This window comes from Cimex lectularius, unplaced genomic scaffold (genome assembly GCF_000648675.2).
Source record: "Cimex lectularius strain Harlan isolate CLEC.00 unplaced genomic scaffold, Clec_2.1 scaffold61, whole genome shotgun sequence".
Taxonomy (NCBI): domain Eukaryota; kingdom Metazoa; phylum Arthropoda; class Insecta; order Hemiptera; family Cimicidae; genus Cimex; species Cimex lectularius.
In genome coordinates, this window is record NW_019392650.1 from 697,169 (window position 1) to 717,608 (window position 20,440).

Sequence of the window (20,440 nt, forward strand, 5' to 3'; positions counted from 1 at the left end):
AAACAGAAACGTAGAAAATACCATGCCCGGGCAACATCATCAATTATGAAATGATATCAAAGATGCAGTTTATTTAAAAAAAAAGTGAAACTGAATGTGGGTTCGGGGCCATGCTGGAATAAATTATAATGAAAAAAGTGGATTCATTGACGAAAAAAGCAGTGAAGATAAGGTCCAATTTGCTGTTCAGGCTTCTGCACGAAGAGCTCATGAACATCTGTTTGGAAGCAACATCTAAGTTTGGAAACAGCAATACAGAGAATCAGAAAAAGATGGGTTTTCCAAACAAATTCAACCTCGTTTCCGAACAGTACACTGGTTTCAAGGAGAACCAATTAGCAGAGCTCTGGGTAAGACAAATATCATCATTGCTCCAACCATGCCATCCTATTACCTATACAAAATCAGTGTGTCAGATTTACCAGCTTGCAAGTATCATGGGGAAATTTAGAGCATATAATACTAAAATGACCTAAAAATAAAGCCAAAAGAGAAGAGCTATTCAATTAAATAAAAGGTATAATAGAGCTTACATATAATTATAAAACAATTTTATCCTCAAGAAATGTTAATATTTACAAAAAGTTTTTAATTAATTGAGCAAATTTACAAGAAGATTCACACATTTTTAAAGGAAACAAAAAAGGAAGTTTAGAATAACAATAAAAAAATATTAAAATAGTTTTAATTGGCATGACTATAGCGCATCAGCTAACATAAAAAAAGGCTTAATATTTAAGAATTTTCCACTTTCCCCCTTGGCTTTGATTTTTTCGTGATTCCCGTCATTCTGTATTCAGCTCTTTCTTGAAGGTATTCTTCTGTACAGAGCTGTTTGAATTCTGGATTTTGGTACCAGTACGTGTAGCAATCTTTCATTTTTGTATTCTCCTTCCTGCAGTTGAGTACCATGAGCAATCCATGCTCTTTACAACACTTGTTGAAATCTGTAACCAAACAATTTGTAAAATCAAGAAAGAAAAAAAGAGCAAAGCCTCTATTTGAATTCATTGAAGCAAACATACATAAAAAAACGCCAATTATAAAATTGGCAACAGTAATAAAATTGGATCTCAAATTCATACGAAAGATTTGTATTAAAGCAGCCTCATCAGAGAGTTATGTATGATTTGCCAATTTAAATTGTTTTTACACTACCTGTATGCTAAATATAAATAAATTTATAATTATAAAGCTACATTACTAAAAATGTACTTATACTATGAGGTGGGAATGAAAATATGGACCATTTTAAAACTTAATTTACACCACAAGGATCTATCCTATTCCCCATCCTGTTCAATATCTTCTTCTATGACTTCCCAAACCCTGGAAATTTTAGCGTGCTTCATTTTTATCTGATGATGCTGTGATCTATGCTACTAGAAAAGACATCAGAGAAGATCAAATTTGCGTTCAGGTGGCCTTGAAGGAAATCAGCTCATACTGCTCAGTCCGTAGACTCCATATTAACTTCCGTAGGTTACTACATTTTACACTACAAAGAACCCCAAACCCTCCTGAACTAAATGTTGAAGAAACAAACATCCCTTGGAATTCCAAAGACAGCACAGCCAAGTACCTGGGAGTTTACTCGGACCAAAAGGGCCAGCCTCTACCTCCAGAATAAGGCAACTCCAGGTACTGCAAAATAAGGTGCTGAGAACTGCTGTCGATATGTGCGTAACTCTCAGTTACATCGATTGCTGAATATACCTACCATTAGGGAAATAATTGGCAAAAGATTCCTCAAGTTCCACTCCAAACTCCCTCCGGTTTGCATCACATTTTCACCTAGGTGAAAATCTGACAACACATCTCAAATCATGGACTATGCAGGATTAGCGATATTGGTTGAAGTGATGACAGTTAAAAATGTGAAATGTGTTTGTATGAACTGCACTACTGAAAAACTATACAGGGTAACTCGATGTAGTCTTCCCTCGTTCTTCGAGTGGAAGAACCGGTTTCCTTCAGCTTCTGATGAAGTCGTTGGAAGGTACAATTTGCTGGAACGACTTCACGTGGAAAACTAGCTTGGTATTCTCTCCATGCTGCAGTAGCATTACCGTTGCAGTAACCATAAGTGAAATGCATAACATTAAGATGTTCGTGTTATGTTCAAGGACATGATTTATATCACCAACCTGAGGAAGTTGTCAGCTAATAACATAAAGCTAACTGATTGAATTGAAAAATAAAGAACTGACACAAAACTCAAGAGCCAGCCAAATTTCCTGGAAAAATTGAGCGTGCCCCCCTTCACCAACACTTTTTTTCCCCCCAACAAAATGAAATTTTTTTTAGGTCTTGCAGAAGCACAATCCAAATAGATAGGTATACCGCTGTAAATTTGCAAAGCTCCAGGAGTTTGTAGTTATTAACATTTAACAATCTAACATTTTCAAAAAAATTCAAAAATTTCAACATTTTTTCCTGAATTTTTTCATCAATTCTGCAAGGTAAATAGGTTTCCTTATAGCAATTGAACGTTCTTTCAGGTGGCAAGCTAGATTTCTCTACAGTCAGTAATTCTGAAGTTTATAAGCAATTTAGTGGACCTAAGTCAAAAAATAAAATAAAATAAAAAATTTAAAATTACTTCTTTACCATTGAGATTTGGACAGGGGTTTATAGGAAGTTTTTTTGCTGCATATGGTGATTAGAAACACCTCTGAAATTTTCAACACTTATCACCAGTCCCCGTATAGTTGGGCTAGTAAAAAAAATTATTTACATATTTTATTTTGAGGTTTTAGAAGGTTGAATACAATTTTTAACAATCCTTGATCTATTGCAGAACCTCTATAAATTATAACTACACCTTAGAAAGTGCACTTTCTCCTATAATACTAAGCACTTTTCTCGGTGCCTCTTTATGTACATATTTCAGTGTGTGGTGTGTGAATTCACTTACTGACGATGCTGTACTGGGCAATAACTGGGCTTATGCTTCACATTCACAAAGAATGTGCTAATATTTCTGGTTTCTCTTTACAGAGTCGGCATGTTTCTGTCTCTGCTTGGCCTGTCTTTTTTTTATGTTTAGTTAAGATTGTTGGACTGGAGTCTGATATAGATTTACAATTTTTCTGAAATTCTGCCTGCTGAGAGTTCCTTCACCTTCCTTTTTGAGAGATTTATAAATCTTTTAGCTTGTCTCAGACCTGGTGCTTTTGTCCAGTGTGTTGCTTGAGTTTTTTTTTCTCAAGCCTTCCAGTTCCAACTTAAGCACACACTATGGTGCACAGTTGCAACCAATGCAGTTATGTGGTTTTGATCCCGTGTATGAGAGGACTGTTCCTTTTTTGGCTAGTTGGTTAGCCTGTTAATTTCGTCCTTCTATACCTTCATGTCCGTGCTCACTCTACCTAATCTTGTTTTCCTAGAGCCGTTAGGCAATTTAGGCACTCCCAGACAAGTTTGGTGTTGAAAGCCTAGTACCTTTATGGCTCCCTGATTGAGAGTATGTAAATCACCACTTATATTTTTTTAAACTCCTATGCACAGAGTTGTATTGTATGGACATCAGCTTGAAAAATTGTTGGGATTACGAGCTTTGCTAAGTTCAGCCCTTTTACCCTTAACTTACTCCCTGTTTAATCTTCGATCCATTTGTGTATCATATCAGGAACTTTCTTGAAACTTGGGGCTACCTTTTTTCTAAAGGTGCGTATTATTTACCACTTCAAAGAATCTGTCTGACATTAAATGAAACAGAAACAAGACTCATACTTAAACAATGGCAAAATGTCTACCTGCAACTTCACTCGTACACTTTTCAAGTCGAGCTTTATCCCTCATTTTTTTAGGAATGAGAACTTCCATTTCTACTTTTCTTAATGTCTTGTCATTTGGATCTCCTGTAGCACAATCGTGTTATCACTAATTAATAGAAAGGTTTAAAGTTAAATTTTACTTTAAATTCTTACCTAGTCCATGTGGCCCGAGACTATCTTTATGTTTTCTTTTAATTTCAGAATTTACACTCTCAAAAGCCTCAACAACCATAATTTTTTTAAAAGCTAAAATAATTCTTAATTGACCACTAAGCTTAAGTAGTACTTAAATTCCCAAGATAAATATCTTTAAAAGCAAGAACCTGACATACATTGATAACCTTCCAATGATCGATTTTTAATATATCTGACTCAAGTGAAAATCAATCGATAAAGTTCCATAAATTAAAAATTTTGAACAAAGATGTGATGAATCACTACGATTAACTTGGTAATTAAACATTAATAGAACCATGCTCAAGGGAATTAAAACTGAAACTAAGTTACAGACACCCTTGTAATTGCAAGCAACACTAGTAGGGGTGCTTACTAGAGAATTATTTTAAAATTTTATAAATCACTTATATGTACAATCATGAGTATAAAAAAGACCTTAAATAAGCTAAATACCATGCATCATAAGGCTTTAAGCAAAGGGGCCTTTTAAATCTAGACCAGTTGATAATATACTGGTTGTTGAGGACGTCGGTGGCCACAACCATTTACTCATCACTATAACATAAAGGTCCTGGGTTCGAATCCAGTGGCTCTGCATTCAAACCCGACATACTTACAAATGTTTTTTTCAAAAACTCCGGCACCTTGAGGGTTTATATGGCCTCTGCTGTTACGAACCCTCGTAAAAATAATATAATATACTGGTTGAGGCAGATGAGATGAGGTATATGAGTAAACAAGTTCTCACCGTCAGCCTCTTTACAACCTCCGTAACACGACCAGAATTTTCTATTGTGGATCTCCATTGTTTATAACCCCTCATTAAGCTTAATGCTTTTTACAAATCACGAAGCTTTTAAGGAATGTGTGTATCCGTCAGGCCAGGGTTTTTCCTTTCCCAGGAATAGGAATCTCAGCGTACATTTGCATTCTCTATTCTTGTACCTGGCAATATCTGCACAAGCTTGTTTTTGTTTGTTCCGAGTATACCTCTGGAGCTTGCACTTTGCAGTATCCAGTCCGAAGTCATAAAGCAACCTAGGCTTAGTAGTTCTGCCATTAATGCAATGCTCTTTTCTATATAATAAATGACTTTTTAACTGATTGTCTGAAGGGTTTGCAGTTTTTGATATTTGGGATGCTGCAAAGGGTTCAGGGCCAATCTGTCCTGATCGAACTTTCTTTGGCAAGTTTAATGGCCTCCTCATTGCTCTTCTCTCCTGTGTGCTCTGGTGCTCAAATAAGAATGTTTTTATTTACAGTCTGAACAGGTCAGGTACCCAAATTTTGTTGATTCCTCCAATGTCTGACAAAGCATAAATGCCCAAATGGTTCTGGAGTCTGTCTGGGTCTATATTTCCAAAGTTCGAGTGTGTTGTCTTTAGTGCCACCTGGCTGTCCGGTTAGATGGATTTTCTTCCAGTCTTTAGTTTATTTAGACAGATACCAGCACCTGCCAAGTTAATCAAAGTGGCAGAGAATCAAATGAAAAATAAAAAAATCTATTATATTATTTTTTTACACTTTTATTAACAAACTGTCATAATAAAATATTTCTCAAAAATATCTCACTGGTAATTTAAAGCAGTAGGCAATTTTAAATTTGCTATTTTTGTTTTCAATTTAACAGATCTATAGCTCTAATTCGTTGTCGTGACATTTATCAAAGCACTTTTCGACCATTTCATCAGTGATTTCTTTCAACGAGGAAGGATTCCATTTAGGATTTTTGTCTTTATCGACAAGCAGAGCTCTAACACCTTAAAAATAAATAAATAAATAAAATATATTAATTTATGATGAAATGAAGAGTAGTACCTTCATAAAAGTCTTTTGAAACAGCTCCTTTCAATGCTGCAGTAGCAAGTCTGTAATCGGTTTGAAGAACTTCTTTGACAGTTTTGGTCCTTGCCTCCTTTATTGCCTTTAACGTCAATTTCAAACCAGTAGGAGACATTTTCCTCAAAGTTTTTAATGTGTTTAAAGACCAGCCTGAACCTTCTTTCTCGAGTGCTTTGAAAATTTCCTCTACAGTAGGCAGGACAAAAATCTGATCAACCAATGCTGGCATTTCGTTTATGGGTTTAGGACAAGATTTCATATCGCTTGTAAACTTAAGCAGATCTTCATCTAGGTTTTTCGCTCTGATTTTATTGTTGACGAGAGCGTCACGCAATTTCGGTACATCTTTACTATCCAGGTAATGGGTGGCAATTCCATGGTATACGCATTCGAGTCCATTCAACCTGTGTCCAGTGAGACCGAGATAGATGCCGACACCGCCAGGCAGCCTGGACAGGAAATGTGTTACGCCCACATCAGGAAATAATCCGATCGCAGTCTCAGGCATGGCGAACATCGTCTTATCTGTCGCAATCCTATACTTCCCATGAATGCTCAAACCCACTCCTCCGCCCATCGTAATGCCATTAATTAAAGCTATAAACGGTACTTTAAAATTTGCAATTAGATAGTTCAAATTATACTCTCTCTGGAAGAATTGTTGGCCTTCTCTAACACTTTTGGGAAAGTTCTTTGTCACATTGACAACATCTCCACCAGCGCAGAATGCCCTGCCTGTCCCTTCGACCAATACCATTTCCATGGTATCCTCCCATTTCACGAGTCTGTCGTATATCTGGTCAACCATGCAATAATTTAAGGCGTTTAAGGTCTTCGGATTGTTAAGAGTGACAATACCGATCTTGCCATCTTCCTTAAAAACTACACCACTCTGTAAGTCTGTCGCCATCCCTCTCCGACATGACCTGATCACAAATGGCCTCAGAAACCTTGCGATAGCCACCTATTAAGAAAATCCTTCATTAATACTGAGTAAAAAAAAAGTTAATTAAGCTAATTCGAGGCATATAATGTCGAAATTATACAAGTCGATCTTTTGCATAATTATTCAATCCAAGGCCGTTCTCTCGGAACGGCAACAATTAAATTAAGCCATCTCATCAATAAAATTCTAAATAAAAAGATAAATTCTCTTAGAAAAACAATATATACGAACCATTCTAGAATTAATGAAGTGAAAAAATATATATTCAAAGGGTGGAGAGTTTGCTACACGAGCTTATTTAAACCAATTATTCCTCGGTGTTGAAAAAACAAGAAAAAATTCAAGTCAACGTCATTACAGGACGGCGGGTGATAAAAATTTGATAAAAAACGAGGAGGTAAACATTGAAAAAAATAGCACTAATTCCATCACATGCGCGCTAATGTACATATTTAAAAATAATAGTATTAAAATTGATTATAAGACAAATTAGCCTGTTTGGAAAATCAAGATCGATGACTATCCGATAATTTTTTTGTAAAAAAAAGTCTTCCTCAAAAAGTATCTACGGATGAATGGGAAGGTAACAATTGTTTCGAATCAAGTCCTCCCGTAAACAGGTGTTCTCGTACTTCACACTTCACTCTACAGACTACACCGTCCGAAGTATGTCTGCAGTAACTCGGACCTGTGAATCTCCCGGGTGCAACGCAGACGCCAAGCTACAATGCCCGACCTGCCTGAACCTAGGGATCCAAGGGTCCTATTTTTGTTCCCAGGTATGCCCTGTTTCGTAAATATCCAACCGGGGGAGGTCCATGCATCTCAGACTATATTGCCTTGGGTACACAGAGTTGGGGTCTTCAAAGCATTAAATATCATGTCGGAGAAGACTTAGGCTAGAAGACTAGAATGAACCTGTAGTATTGGTCTTTTTGTTTTTTTCTATTTTGGGATTGTACAGATTAAAAAAAAATTACTTCTTATTCCTGTTGATTTATGATTTCATCCGTGAGCTTATGAGTTTCTTCATGCTGTTTTCTCTTAGCATGTTACCTCTTTGCTTAGAAAAGCTTGTATTAACTGTGTACACTAGGTTGAGGTGCTTTTCAAAATGCTAAATATCATGCCAGAGAAGACTTATATTAAAATACTAGAATGAACCTGTGATATTGGTCTTATTGTTTCTTTCTGTTTTGGGATTGTAGGTATTAAAAAAAAAAGAATTTTACTTCTTGTTCCTACTGATTACTTATCTTTATTCATGAGCTTATAAGTTTTTATACCTTTCTCATATGTTTACTCTAACACATCATATCTCTTTGCCCATGGTCACTCTCAAACATGACACACAAGTGACATATTTACACAGAAAACAAACTCTTTGAGCCCTGAAGACGATCTCAATAAAGATCGAAACGTTGGCACAATAAAGAACGTTTTTCTAAAACCTACATCACACACCGTATCTTACAATCTCCAAATAATCATTGTCTAACGGTCACTAAACACCACACATGCATGCTTTGTGCACATTAAGTTTTGGTGCTTTTTAAAATGCTAAATTTCATGCTATAGAAGACTTAGGCTAGAAGGCTAGAATGAACCTTCAAAATTTTACTTCTTGTTGATTTATGATCTTCATCCATGAGCTTATGAGTTTTTACACCATTCTCATGCTGTTTTCTCTTAGAATGTCTTATCTCTTTGCATAGGAAAGCCTATATTAACTGCATGCCTTGTATACACTAAGTTTTGGTGCTTTTTACAATGCTAAATATCATGCCAGAGAAGACGTATGCTAGAAGACTAGAATGAACCTGTAATATTGGTCTTATTGTTCCTTTCTATTTTGGGATTGTAGGGATTTAAAAAAATAATTTTGTTTATTGGACACAAAACTTTTTTTTTAAATAATTTATTTTACATATTGCTATCTGTACAAAATATACATTGAGCGAATAGTTTAGTTATAAACAAATCTGACAGATCTGTCATACCAGAGGCAGTATGGAGAGAAAACGACCAGTGCTGGAACTTTCTTTTATTTAATTGGGTGGCTTAGATAGGCAACGAGGCCATCGTTGCTTTAAACGGCACAGAGAATTGTAAGGGCAAGATGTTATGTAAAGAGTTAGGGCTGGTAGGTTAGGTTGGAAGGATAGTTTAGAGTGGAAATTGAAGAAGTGTGTTCAGATAAGATCTTTCATGAAAGGGATTTTAAGATCTTTATGGATTGTTTGAGTGGTAGTGTAACGGAAGCATTGAGGATACGGCGGGGAACTTTAGATTGAAAAGATTGTTGGATACTGGTTGATTTGGCTGAGCCCTACAGTCCGACTTTGCAGGTCCAAATAGGTCTGATGAGTGTTTTGTAAGCGATTAGTTTGCTATATACATATGCTTAGTTTGATTTTGGTCTCAGAAGGTGTCTGAGTAGTCCATATCTATTGTTAAGTTCTTGCCGTTTTAATCTTATATGTGGATTCCATGTAAGTCTACTATCTAAGTAAAGCTCACGGTAGCGGACTTGGTTCGATGGTGGTACTATCTGTTGGTAATGTGCACTGGTGGACAGTTTTGATGTTTGAGCATAAACGTAACTTGTTTTATTTGCAAAAAAGAAAAGAATTTTACATCTTGTTCCTATTGATTTATGATCTTTATCCATGAGCTTATGAGTTTCTATACCCTTTTCATGATGTTTTCTGTTAGCATGTCTTATCTCTAGCATAGGAAAGATATGCTTTGTGTACACTATGTTGGGGTGCTTTTCAAAATGTTAAATATCATACCAGAGAATACGTACACTAAAAGACTAGAATGAACCTGTAATATTGGTCTTAATGACATAATTAAGCTTTTCACAGACGATTTCGAATTTTATTTTGAAATTTCTTCATAGGGCCTGTAAGGGTGATGAACTAATAGTTTCGTCCTTTTGGATCATTTTGATATGCCTGTTGTTGGTGTTTTGATTTCTCTTCATCATCACTGATGGGTTTATGCAATTCCATCATTTAACTGGCTCAACAGGTTGGCTAGAAGCCGAAACTGATCTGACAGAAAAACAGTGAGGAAGCCTACTAAAATGAGTAAATATTGTAGCTATCTTGATCTATGTCCAACCTAATCTTCCTATTTTTGTCTGTCATACCCTTTTCACCATGTTTGTAGTTGGTCATACTGTGTGAAGACCAACTACTCAAGATTGTGAAATATTACCCATCCAGGAAGGCTGGTGTAATCAGGGATGGTTGAGAAAACAAATTCTGAAATATTTTCTTGACTTCCATGGTATAAAGAAGCTGTACTTTGATTGTATAATCATCCTATTCTTCGTAGAGGCACTGAAGATGTGAAATACTGAAACGAATGTGACAGACCAACTCAACAACAGACAAAAATGATTAGTAATGATCAAATTACCTTGATTATTATTTTTGTATGGGTGTGTAATAAACAATGAGCTTCAAGCATTGCAGGATGCCCTTTACTGACATCATCACATTATTTCAAAAATTCCAGTTGTATCCTTTGAATCTAAATGAAAAATAATAGTTTGATGCAAACATAATTTAGGCAGTTAATGTCATTGTCTCTTTATTTAATTTTAATTTTTTTTTGTAAATATATATTGTAATTTTTCAGACTTGTTTCAAGGAAAATTGGAACACCCATAAAGTATTACACAAAATTGCCAGTAAGAGTTGTGTTTATTATGTTGTCTTTATGATTTTTTTTCTTAACAAAACGTTTAAATTTAAAATTTAATTGACAGAAGGAGTTGGAGATTCAAATGGAGGTCAGGAAGTGTACAACCCTTGGCCGAATTATAGATTTACAGGTATGCAATTTAAAAAAATAAAGTTTTCCAATGTCAATTGAATTTTTTTCTTTCCAGGGAAACAGAGACCTTTTAAGCAAACCCCTAAACGGACGGTACCAAAGAAAATTGGACGGCCAGATTATGCCGACCACTCTGAGGGAGTACCGCTGTCTGAACAAAAAATGCGTCAAATCGCGCAGATCAGAGTTCTTTCTGATGATGAAATCGAAGGAATGAGGGTTGCTTGCAAGGTACTCGACGGCAAGTATATTTGTGACCGGTTTTTAAATTTAATGCTTGTGTCGTCTCCAGCTTGGCCGAGAAGTATTAGAAGAAGCTGCAAAAGTAATCGACGTAGGTGTTACGACGGACGAAATAGATAGAATTGTTCATGAGGCTTGTATCGAAAAAGAATGCTATCCTTCACCGTTGAATTATTACCAATTTCCGAGGTCATGTTGTACCTCCGTCAACGAAGTGATCTGCCATGGAATTCCTGATCTGAGGCCTTTGGCCAACGGGGACATTTGCAACGGTGATTTAATTGAAGTTGTGTTATAAGTTTAAGGTTTTCTAAAAAGAAAATTATGTGTTTAGTTGATATAACTGTGTATCACAGAGGGTTTCATGGTGATCTCAATGAAACATTTTGGGTCGGAGAGGTGGGCGAAGTAGGTAAAAAACTGACTAAGGTGACTTGGGAGTGTCTTCAAAAGGCTATTGAAATCGGTAAAATATTACAAGGTTTGACCATAAGTTAAATTTTTTTACGCCTTTAAATTTTAATTTTAGTGAAACCTGGCGAGAAATACAGAGAGATAGGAAACGTAATACAAAAACATGCCCAAGCTCATGGATTTTCCGTTGTTAGGAGTTACTGTGGACATGGAATTCATGAACTTTTCCATACTGCTCCGAGCATACCGCACTATGCTAGTAAGATTTTTGTTCAATAAGCATATTGAGTAGTTAGTAATTGTCTTTCTTATTGTTTTATATTTTTTTAAACAGAAAATAAGGCTGTTGGGGTTATGAAACCTGGTCACTGTTTTACTATTGAACCAATGATTTCTCAAGGTCTGTGATGTGAGAGTTAATTTTAAGATAATTGAATAACGTTTGATTTTTTATAATTATTTTACTGAAGGTACGTGGCGAGATGAAATGTGGCCTGACAACTGGACTGCTGTCACTGCTGATGGACTTCTTTCTGCTCAGTTTGAACACACGCTACTCGTAACGCCCACAGGCGTCGATATTTTGACAGCAAGAACAACAAAAAATGGCCAACCTTATTTTATGGATAAATAACATAAGGAGTGCCTTTAGTGCTAAGAAATCAATCTATATGATTTTTTCCTTTTTCTTTCTCTCCCTTTTTTTTTAATTTTTTTTTTTTAAATGATAATGAGGTGCACAATTTCTCAGCAGGAACGATAGGAAATTTGTACCAGTTGTGAGCAGTCACTTGTCGGTACAACTGCAGTGTTGGACATTTTAATCAATTTGTTGCCTTCTTCAAAATAAAATAAAATATATATACTGTATAAAATGAGCGTTTATTGTAGAAATTATTGACATATAATTTTTCAGAAATAAAACAAATAACGAAAAAATAACAGAAAAATCTAGTCAATACCTACTTTTGAGTTCTGACACACCAGGTTCATTGTTTTACACAATTAAATTATATACATTTGATACAAACATTTTAATATAAAAGAGAGTGTAATTTTTCTCAGTTTCATTTGAATAAAGTTATATAAAAAAGTATGTGTACTTGTAACCTATTTTCCTTCATGCGTGTGCACTATTTTTGTTTCATTTTATTAACTGATTTATTTTTTAATGCGGGTTTGCCTCAGCAGAGGTCATTATCAACTTTTGAGGTGCTGATGTTTTTGAAAAACTTCATTAAAACTTAAGAGCATCATGTCAACGCCTTAATCATTGCGGCCACTGTCACCCCATGTTCGTTATTATTACAATAATATAGTAATTATTACCAATATGATGCCAGTAAATAGTAAATAATGATATGTTATCACTAATCACTGTAAATTGAAAATGAATATACAATTATAATTAGTTTAAGGATTAACAACACCAAAAAATGGAAATTATATTTTGAATTTATGGCCAATTCCCATGAGAATCTTGTTTATACTTATCGGCACTCATTGCCAAAAAATATGGACACTTGTATAAAAACGATTCAAGAAGTGTGAAGGAATGATAAAAATTTAATAATAATATAAAAAAAATGTTCAAATCAATGTAAGGAAAGAAAAGTGTCACAATGTAGTGTCATTTCCATGAGCCAAAGAATCAGACTAAATTTTAAATTATATGTATTATAATTAGATTTTGAAAATATTTTTAGTCTGGTATTACGCTGTACAATATGGAAATTTAGCAAATTGATCAATTGTGGCCAGCCAGTCATATTATTTAAGAGTTTGTAAAGTATACTTGATAAACTATAAATGAATAATATGGGACTCCCTGCAGCCAGGGGCGTGTCATGGGCCTGAGGGTGCTATGGTGTGCCGGATTTGGTCGGGGGTCGAGCGGCGAACAAGACATTTTGCGTTTTTAAACCCCAGGTCTGTGGAATTTGAGTGGCAGCACATACACCCACATCTCTTTAAAACTGTGTCAGAAAATGTTGCAAAAACAGTCGCATATTTAAAAGGGTTTGTAAGAAAATATCAGATCATTATTTTGTTGTCTTATGTTTAACGGCTGAAGTAACCAAGTATGTTCTAATAATTTTAAACCAGAGAGTGCAAATAAATTACTGCTGTGCAATTTCTATTGAATTAGTATTTTATGATGTGTTGACCAAATAACTGAAAAATATTCTAAAATGAGATGGACCTAGCCTTAAACAGTATATACATTGTTTCTGTATCCTTAAATATTTTTTTAAGTTCTATGTAAGAAACCTAAAATTTGATTTGCCTTATTAATTACTGAAGTGCAAGATAAGTTAAATGTTAAGTTGTTAGATTACATAGGTGTTCCGAAGGTTTTTTTGTCTGCCTGTACAGGTTGACTGAAGGCAATTGCCGCATCGGCGGTAAAGTCCAGAGTCATTTGGGACTGCATTAGAGCCCTGTCAGACACTGGGGAAAATAAAATTATCCTTGTCTGGGTAACAGGGCAGAGGGGCAACAAAGAGGCCGAAAAATTGACCAAGGAAAGTTTGATGAGGGACACCTATTGGTCCTGAACCCTTTTGTGGCTTACCAAATTGCCAAAAATGCAAATCCATTAGACAATTGATTAATAATAAGTCCTTCACTGAATGTAGCCCGGTGACAAAGGCATGAAAGTTTATCAATGGACCATTATAGAAACTAACGGCAGAACTACTAAATCTAGTACGTGCTATGACTAGAATAATAGTTGAACTGCTGTCTGGATGCTGCTGACTCCGGAGGCATATGTATAGACTCGGAATGGCAGAAACAAGCCTGTGCGGATATTGCCAAGAAGAAGAAGAAACAGCAGAACACGTCCTCTGTTGGTGTGAAGGCCTATGCAGGCTGATTCCTAATCCTGGGAGAGGAAAAGCCAGAGCCTGAAAGAAACACATGGAAGCCTTTGAAAAAGCTTTGGGGTCTGGTAAAAAGCCTTAAGCTTAAAGTTGCAAAATAGACCAATCTGATGGCATAAATGTAGAAGTAGACAATTACGGCTTATTATACAAATTAACAAAATTAAATTAATTAAAAAAATGAAAACTTATTATTAATTTGTTGAAGTTGTGAGAGTGGTAAAGAATAAGGCAGTTCAGAAAAACACCTTTTTCATTTTTTTACCCACCTTTATTAAGGTCATCTTCAGGGCCTGGTAAATTACAAAACATGTTGATTGTAAAAAATACAATTTATATTTACATTTTAAATTGTATTTTTTGCCCTGAAGATGGCCTGAATAAAGGTCGAAACGTCAGCAAAAAAAAAAAAAAAAAGAAGTTTTTCTAAACTACCTCACACTTGACCACTCCTCACGATTTCAACAAATTATGAAACAACAGGCCACTAAGAAACAAACTTATTATAAAGATACAATGTAAAGTTCTCTGGTAAGAAGAAAATGCTTTTTGATGCTTTTAATTTTGCTTGCAGACAGAGAGAAACTATTTAATTTAAATTTCACCTAATCAACTTTACTCCAAAAGAACCAGTCTATCAACTTAAAAAACCATAACTACGATCAAAGAATCTAGTCAAAAAGCTCATAATGGTCTAAATGTTCTGTGAAATGGTTAAAAATAGTTGTCTTTCTCAAATATGTAACATAATTCAGCAGCAGTGCCCTGATGATGCGACTATATGTCACAAAAGCTCGGTGAATTGTTTGCATAAATTTGTAACTTCATTCAAGACCATAAACCTGATCTTCTTCAACACAGTAAAACATTAGCCCGTTCACGCTACAGCCACTTCAGTGGGACATTTCTCTTACCCAAGGAGGACTGTATATGTCTGTTTATGAAGAGGCACCTGGAAATTGCTCTATTCCTTCTAAAACTGAGCACTTCCCAGGCGCCTCTTCATAGATCTCCTTGGGTAAGAGAAATGTCCTATCGAAGTGCTCAGTTTTAGAAGGATAGAGCACTTTCCCAGGTATGACTATAAGCCATAGGGGTTCCGCAATAGACCTGTTTATGTCACAGTAGAGGAAATTGTTTTCTGCAAGAACCCCCAAAATCCTTTAAAAAATCATTTTTCATAAGTATTAAACAATAAGGTATATTTATGAAGTAAATAAATTTGTTATTAATAATACCTGGTGGGCCTGTCATGGTTTTGTGACAAACTATGATTTTTTTTATATACATCACAATGATGGTAGAGAGAGCCCCTATTGTTATCATAAGTGAAACCTCTCGGTGAAAATTTCCCGCCTAAAGTTTTGTCGGTACTTCAGTGGTTGATTTAAGTTTAACGACTGGTATACTGATGAATGAAGTTTTCGGTTTTTCTTTGCCTAGTGTTATATTTATTATGAATATGATTTTGTAAATCTCATTAATTTTATAAAAGCAAACATTTTGCCATGGGGCAAAGGACTCATTTTACATCTGTGAAACAGGGCGAGCTGAAGTTTCTAAGAGAACTGCCTGTTTTCAAAGGTATCAGCTTCCTATTTTTGACCCTGTACTTTAATTAACATAGGTAATTTTCACAGATATTGGAGGTGATCGAATATTGATATATGAAGCGACGGAGTTGGTCGGTTTCAGTGCAGACAATGAACACCTAGACCGGTACGCCAATACGCTCCAGGCCAGACTCAAGGCACAATGCAAAGAAGCTGTCATAGTCGACTTTTCCCTTGTCGAAAGCCTGCCTTACACTTCTCACGCCCTTCAAATCCTGATCAGCTTGGATAAAAAGATAAAATATCACTCTGTCTTTCTGACTTTCATCAACTCCGATACGGAATCGAACAACCTCTTCCCTCTTCTCTTCGTATCGCAGAGCTCAACAACAGTCATCAATATGGTTCACAAAATTATTTCAAAGATGTTTTCCTGTTGCATCAAAAACTATAAAATACTTAAAGAGGAATTGCTTTGGATGACAGGTAGTTATACACTCAAAGAGAAAAAAACCTGACACACGTATTGATTCGGTTATTTTCCACAATAATTAGTTATTAAGAATAATAATTGACTTAAAACGTAACCACTTTTCAATTAATTATTCTTTTTATCTCAGGTCTTAATCAAAATGAAAAAGTTAGTGTCACAAGCGGGATTATCTATGACTTAATTATGACCGCTAAACATAATTATCTAACCCTATATTAAAAAAAAAAATAAATAAAAAAATAGAAGAAATTAACAAATTCAACCAATTATATAGGTTCTCGAAGATTACCCATAAGTTGAAGATCAGGGATCCATCATCAGATCTGATGACAGCATCCCTGATCTTCAAATTATGATATCTTGATGGTTGATTCATCCTTCCTTTGCAATAAATGAAGATATCACATGGAAAAGTTATGACATTTATAAATCAACTTCACAATTTAACTTTTTGACTGGAATGAATTCACAACACTCGCAACTCGAGAATGAAGCAAACGGGGTTCAACCCTGTCATTCGCCTTTTGTCCCACCCAGGTTGAAGTGAATGGCCCCATTCATGTGACCCAGGTTAGCGGTTTTGAATTTGATTGTAGTATAATTATAAAAATACATGTAGTTTGAAATAAACAACAAAATACGAGTGTCCAGTTTTTTGTCTTTAAGTTTATATTTACAGTTTGCATTTTGACACGACACATTTTATGTCTTCACATAATTATTGAAAAATTAAAAAGTGATGTAATTTTCTAATTAAAACACATTTGCTAAATACTGAAAGAATTTAATTCAATGACAAATGGTCAAATAACATTATTTATAAATTATAATTGGTCAAGTGGACCAGGCAGACCAAAATAGAGGAGTTATTTATAACTTGTATAGAATCAAGCTATGACTTTTTTTTACAATTTTCAACCATCGGGAGAATTCGCTGGGAGAATTATGAACCTTGGGTTTTGGCCAGGGGTCAGACCTCAATCTTATATGTCCTGCCTCTGAAGTTAGACAGGACCTGTCAATTTCAGTCACAAGCACAGCAGTTTTTAATTCAAAACACATTTAAATACATTGTTTCCAGTTTACATACCATTCACTTTCTTTGTCTAACTAATCTAATTGATCGTGTATAAGTAGTCAGTAGTCCGAATTCTATGTCAGTCTATTGCCTAAATATAGCCCTAGGTAATTAATATTTATGTTGGTAGTTCCGTGTTTTAAACCTTAAGTACAGACGTGGGCAAGGGTGTCTATTTAACAAGGAGTTCATTTTGCACCATTGTTCAACACGCTCAAGATGCTCCTAGTTATTGGAGATGTCTTGGGTAGATTTGGCGTTAGGAAATTTTGTGCTGTCCGAAAAATAATGCAGGTTAACAAAATAAAAACAATTAAATAAATTATTTTAAACATTTTTAAAAATTGAAATACCCTCCATCACTAATTAAACGTCTCCCAAAGTGATGGCAACTTCTCTGTATTCTATGAATAGTATTTTGAGTCTTTATTATTAAGAAATTATGTAAACGCATTTTATATCGACTTTTGATCAATACATTTTTTATGTTGTAAAATCCAGGTGTCAGAAAAAAAAAATGGTAGTCGGTAGGCAAGAGTTCTAGGGAATAATGAGGGTGAGGCAGAACCTCAAAACCAAAATCCAATATTTTTTGAGTTGTCACAGGTGAGACATGGGGCTATTCATGTAACAGAATCCGTCTTTTCCCTTTGACCAAAGATGGCTTCTCTAATGCAAATTTCTGGTGCATTGCTTCAATTGAGGGCAATACATTTCGACACTGATTGTTTCGCCAGGATTCAAGAGCTCTAGTAAAAGCCTAAACGAAGCCACCAAAGTCACCATCACTTTTTTTTATGAGTTTACGGCTTTGAAAAATGTGTTTTTGCTTCTCCTTTGTTGAGCCACTGTCCAGGACAAGTATGTTATAATAGAGAATCCACTTTTTATCACAAGTAACAATCCTATCTAAGAAAGGTCCATTCCATTCATCCATTCCATTTTTTTTTTTTTTTTAATTATTGGGGTGAGTCAATAAAAATGATATTTTTCACTTTCCTATTTGAAATCCTTTTATGCAGTTTTATGCAGATATCCTTTGCAAGTTGGTGAACAGTTCTGGGATTTTCTTCGACCGAAGCTCACAGAACAATATCATCTAGATTGAGTAATGGTTTATTAGCACCTTATTTCACGTAACAGAAGTTATTATATATTATTGTTTCAATGAAACACTTGAAAAGGATGCCACCAATCGAGCATTGAAACTAGTAGTGTATGTTATAATAAATAAGGTGCTAATAAACCATTATTCAAAATAAATATTTAATAGAAACTTTAACATAATTCAACGAAACGATTTATTATCATCTAGGGAAGAAATCCATCCACAACCTTGTTTGTCTTCAAGGCTAGTCTCCCTCTCGAAACTTTTTAAATCATCTCAGAACAATGCTCTCACTCATGCTGCCAATGTCCCAGACTTCATTAATCTTTCTGGCCGTTTGGGCACCGTTTGAGTTTAAATTTGTAAAATGAAATTTCGAGAAAATCATATTTTGACATCTTTAGTAAAGACTGAATTATTTCCCAAGTAATAAAATGGTACTGAGGTAAACAACTATTTTTGTTTGGAAGAGGAACAAAATGTGTTGACTGTCATACAAAAGAATAATCAATCAAATGTAAACAGTTTATTATATAGAGAGGTAATTGAACACCTGCATTATTTTCCAGACAACCCAATAAAAGTTCAGTTTTGTTTTCTTACGTTGCAAGTATGTTGGGATTTATTGTCAGGTCAGTAGTATAAATAGAATATAGGATGTGGGGTGTTGGTCATAGTCGGTTTAGTCAGAGTGACACGAGCTCATAAAAAAAAGTAGGATGGGACCTTTTGGGTCAGTCTCTTGGATCGTTCTTGTATCAGGGAACCCATTCCTTACTTTAAAACAATCATTTGTTAGGGAAAATGGTAGCCAAGTAGTTTAGGGTGTCAAACTCTTGGCTAGAAGATCTCAAGATCATGGGTTCAATTTCCATTGCAGATTTTTTTTCTGACGGATAAGTGGACAGTGCTGACAGTCAGTGCTGTGACTGTAATGAACATTGACACAGTACTCATTAATGGAGCAGGATTAGGTCTCAATGAAAACCAGGAACCAGGAAGGATGTGTGCTATAAGCTGTAGAGACAATAAGGACCGGGGGTCAGACCCTGTTGATAGCTTGGGAAATCTACGAATCCACTCGAGCAGTACTCTGTTCTCTAAAGCAGTATCCAAGAACAAATCCACAGACACAAGCATTCTCCTTATGGTCTGAACATTAAAATGTAGTTTTTAGCACTTAGTAGCATATAGAAGTTATAACAATATACTGTTTTGTAATTAAAGTATAACTGAGTCAATTTTATTAGTATTTTTTATACAGAAGATTTTTGTTTTAATTTTGAATTGTACTAAATGATAGATTGATGACAGAGGGGAATAGTCATTGCATATTGACATTTTTCAGAGGTGTTTGTTTTTTGGCCAGATACTCTGGTATATTTAATTGCTCATGTATGTAAATTAATTGTAAAATGTTTTCAATAGCAATAGGTATGAATGAATTGCTAAGGAGAAGGATTAACGAAGGCCTGCTCGTAACATATTCCTTCCCATTCTATTCGGGTGGCATCATACATTCTGCAATTTCTGAGGATTTGGTCCTCTACCTTTGGCATAAATAGTAAGTGTTCATCACACATCTTCAATCAACATAAATTATATTATACTTTTTCAGTTTGTACAATAATGAGAACAGAATCAGCCTGTCCAATCTACAAAAAATGTTTCTAGACTTGGAGCAACACTTATTCAACACCTATGGCATAAATTTTTCCACTTTTGAAATAAAACAAATCAAAATGAAAGGTGTAAATATAACGTGCCTGTCAACGGTAGGTTGTTTTAATTTTTCGATTTTGTTTGTATTAAGATTATTTCTTAACTTTCAGATTGAATTGAAGATCGTTTCACCTGAAATTCTCTACATAATGCTACTTTATCTTCACAGTCTGATATTTGAAAGGAAAGGCGCAACATTTCAATTGGAATAAAATACGAATGGGATTTTTAAAGAGATTTGGTCAATGATTATGACAAATTAAAATTTTATTCGGTAAGTTCTTCTGAACAGCCAATGTTGGAGGACATGACTTTTGTGTACATTTATCATTAAAAGATTTTCTATGCATA

The 20,440-nt window shown here is 35.0% G+C and overlaps 4 protein-coding genes across 4 annotated transcripts; 2 read left to right on the forward strand and 2 right to left on the reverse strand.

Annotated features, from left to right (window-relative positions):
• Window positions 1-667: 667 nt before the first annotated feature.
• On the reverse strand, window positions 668-4,130 carry LOC106667492 (COX assembly mitochondrial protein homolog). The gene is made up of 3 exons (XM_014395451.2): window positions 3,933-4,130; window positions 3,759-3,863; window positions 668-947 (listed from the first exon to the last, which is right to left on the reverse strand). Exons 1-3 carry the CDS (start codon window positions 4,009-4,011, stop codon window positions 736-738), a joined length of 396 nt encoding a protein of 131 aa, XP_014250937.1. The 5' UTR covers window positions 4,012-4,130; the 3' UTR covers window positions 668-735.
• A 1,336-nt stretch (window positions 4,131-5,466) lies between these two features.
• On the reverse strand, window positions 5,467-7,307 carry LOC106669424 (3-hydroxyisobutyryl-CoA hydrolase, mitochondrial). The gene is made up of 3 exons (XM_014398900.1): window positions 6,976-7,307; window positions 5,775-6,762; window positions 5,467-5,716 (listed from the first exon to the last, which is right to left on the reverse strand). Exons 1-3 carry the CDS (start codon window positions 6,976-6,978, stop codon window positions 5,589-5,591), a joined length of 1,119 nt encoding a protein of 372 aa, XP_014254386.1. The 5' UTR covers window positions 6,979-7,307; the 3' UTR covers window positions 5,467-5,588.
• LOC106669416 (methionine aminopeptidase 1-like) lies at window positions 7,232-13,701 on the forward strand. Its single transcript, XM_014398887.2, has 9 exons — window positions 7,232-7,523; window positions 10,396-10,447; window positions 10,526-10,591; window positions 10,649-10,824; window positions 10,886-11,108; window positions 11,171-11,302; window positions 11,366-11,509; window positions 11,585-11,650; window positions 11,721-13,701. Exons 1-9 carry the CDS (start codon window positions 7,413-7,415, stop codon window positions 11,882-11,884), a joined length of 1,134 nt encoding a protein of 377 aa, XP_014254373.1. The 5' UTR covers window positions 7,232-7,412; the 3' UTR covers window positions 11,885-13,701.
• A 1,770-nt stretch (window positions 13,702-15,471) lies between these two features.
• On the forward strand, window positions 15,472-20,440 carry LOC106670772. Its single transcript, XM_014401362.2, has 5 exons — window positions 15,472-15,719; window positions 15,776-16,174; window positions 19,796-19,931; window positions 19,986-20,142; window positions 20,200-20,440. The coding sequence occupies exons 1-5, from the start codon at window positions 15,644-15,646 to the stop codon at window positions 20,299-20,301; spliced, it is 870 nt and encodes a 289-aa protein (XP_014256848.1). The 5' UTR covers window positions 15,472-15,643; the 3' UTR covers window positions 20,302-20,440.

Coding starts and splice junctions, on each gene's coding strand:
- LOC106667492 (XM_014395451.2), bottom strand. CDS start 4,011: ATGGTTGTTGAGGCTTTTGAGAGTGTAAATTCTGAAATTAAAAGAAAA. Junction 3,864..3,932: donor TCTCGGGCCACATGGACTAG/GTAAGAATTTAA, acceptor ATTGTGCTACAG/GAGATCCAAATGACAAGACA. Junction 948..3,758: donor GTGTACGAGTGAAGTTGCAG/GTAGACATTTTG, acceptor GTTTGGTTACAG/ATTTCAACAAGTGTTGTAAA.
- LOC106669424 (XM_014398900.1), bottom strand. Junction 5,717..5,774: donor TTCAAAAGACTTTTATGAAG/GTACTACTCTTC, acceptor TTTATTTTTAAG/GTGTTAGAGCTCTGCTTGTC.
- LOC106669416 (XM_014398887.2), top strand. CDS start 7,413: ATGTCTGCAGTAACTCGGACCTGTGAATCTCCCGGGTGCAACGCAGAC. Junction 10,825..10,885: donor GAATGAGGGTTGCTTGCAAG/GTACTCGACGGC, acceptor TGTCGTCTCCAG/CTTGGCCGAGAAGTATTAGA. Junction 11,510..11,584: donor GAGCATACCGCACTATGCTA/GTAAGATTTTTG, acceptor TTTTTTAAACAG/AAAATAAGGCTGTTGGGGTT.
- LOC106670772 (XM_014401362.2), top strand. CDS start 15,644: ATGGGGCAAAGGACTCATTTTACATCTGTGAAACAGGGCGAGCTGAAG. Junction 19,932..19,985: donor CTCTACCTTTGGCATAAATA/GTAAGTGTTCAT, acceptor ATACTTTTTCAG/TTTGTACAATAATGAGAACA. Junction 20,143..20,199: donor ATATAACGTGCCTGTCAACG/GTAGGTTGTTTT, acceptor CTTAACTTTCAG/ATTGAATTGAAGATCGTTTC.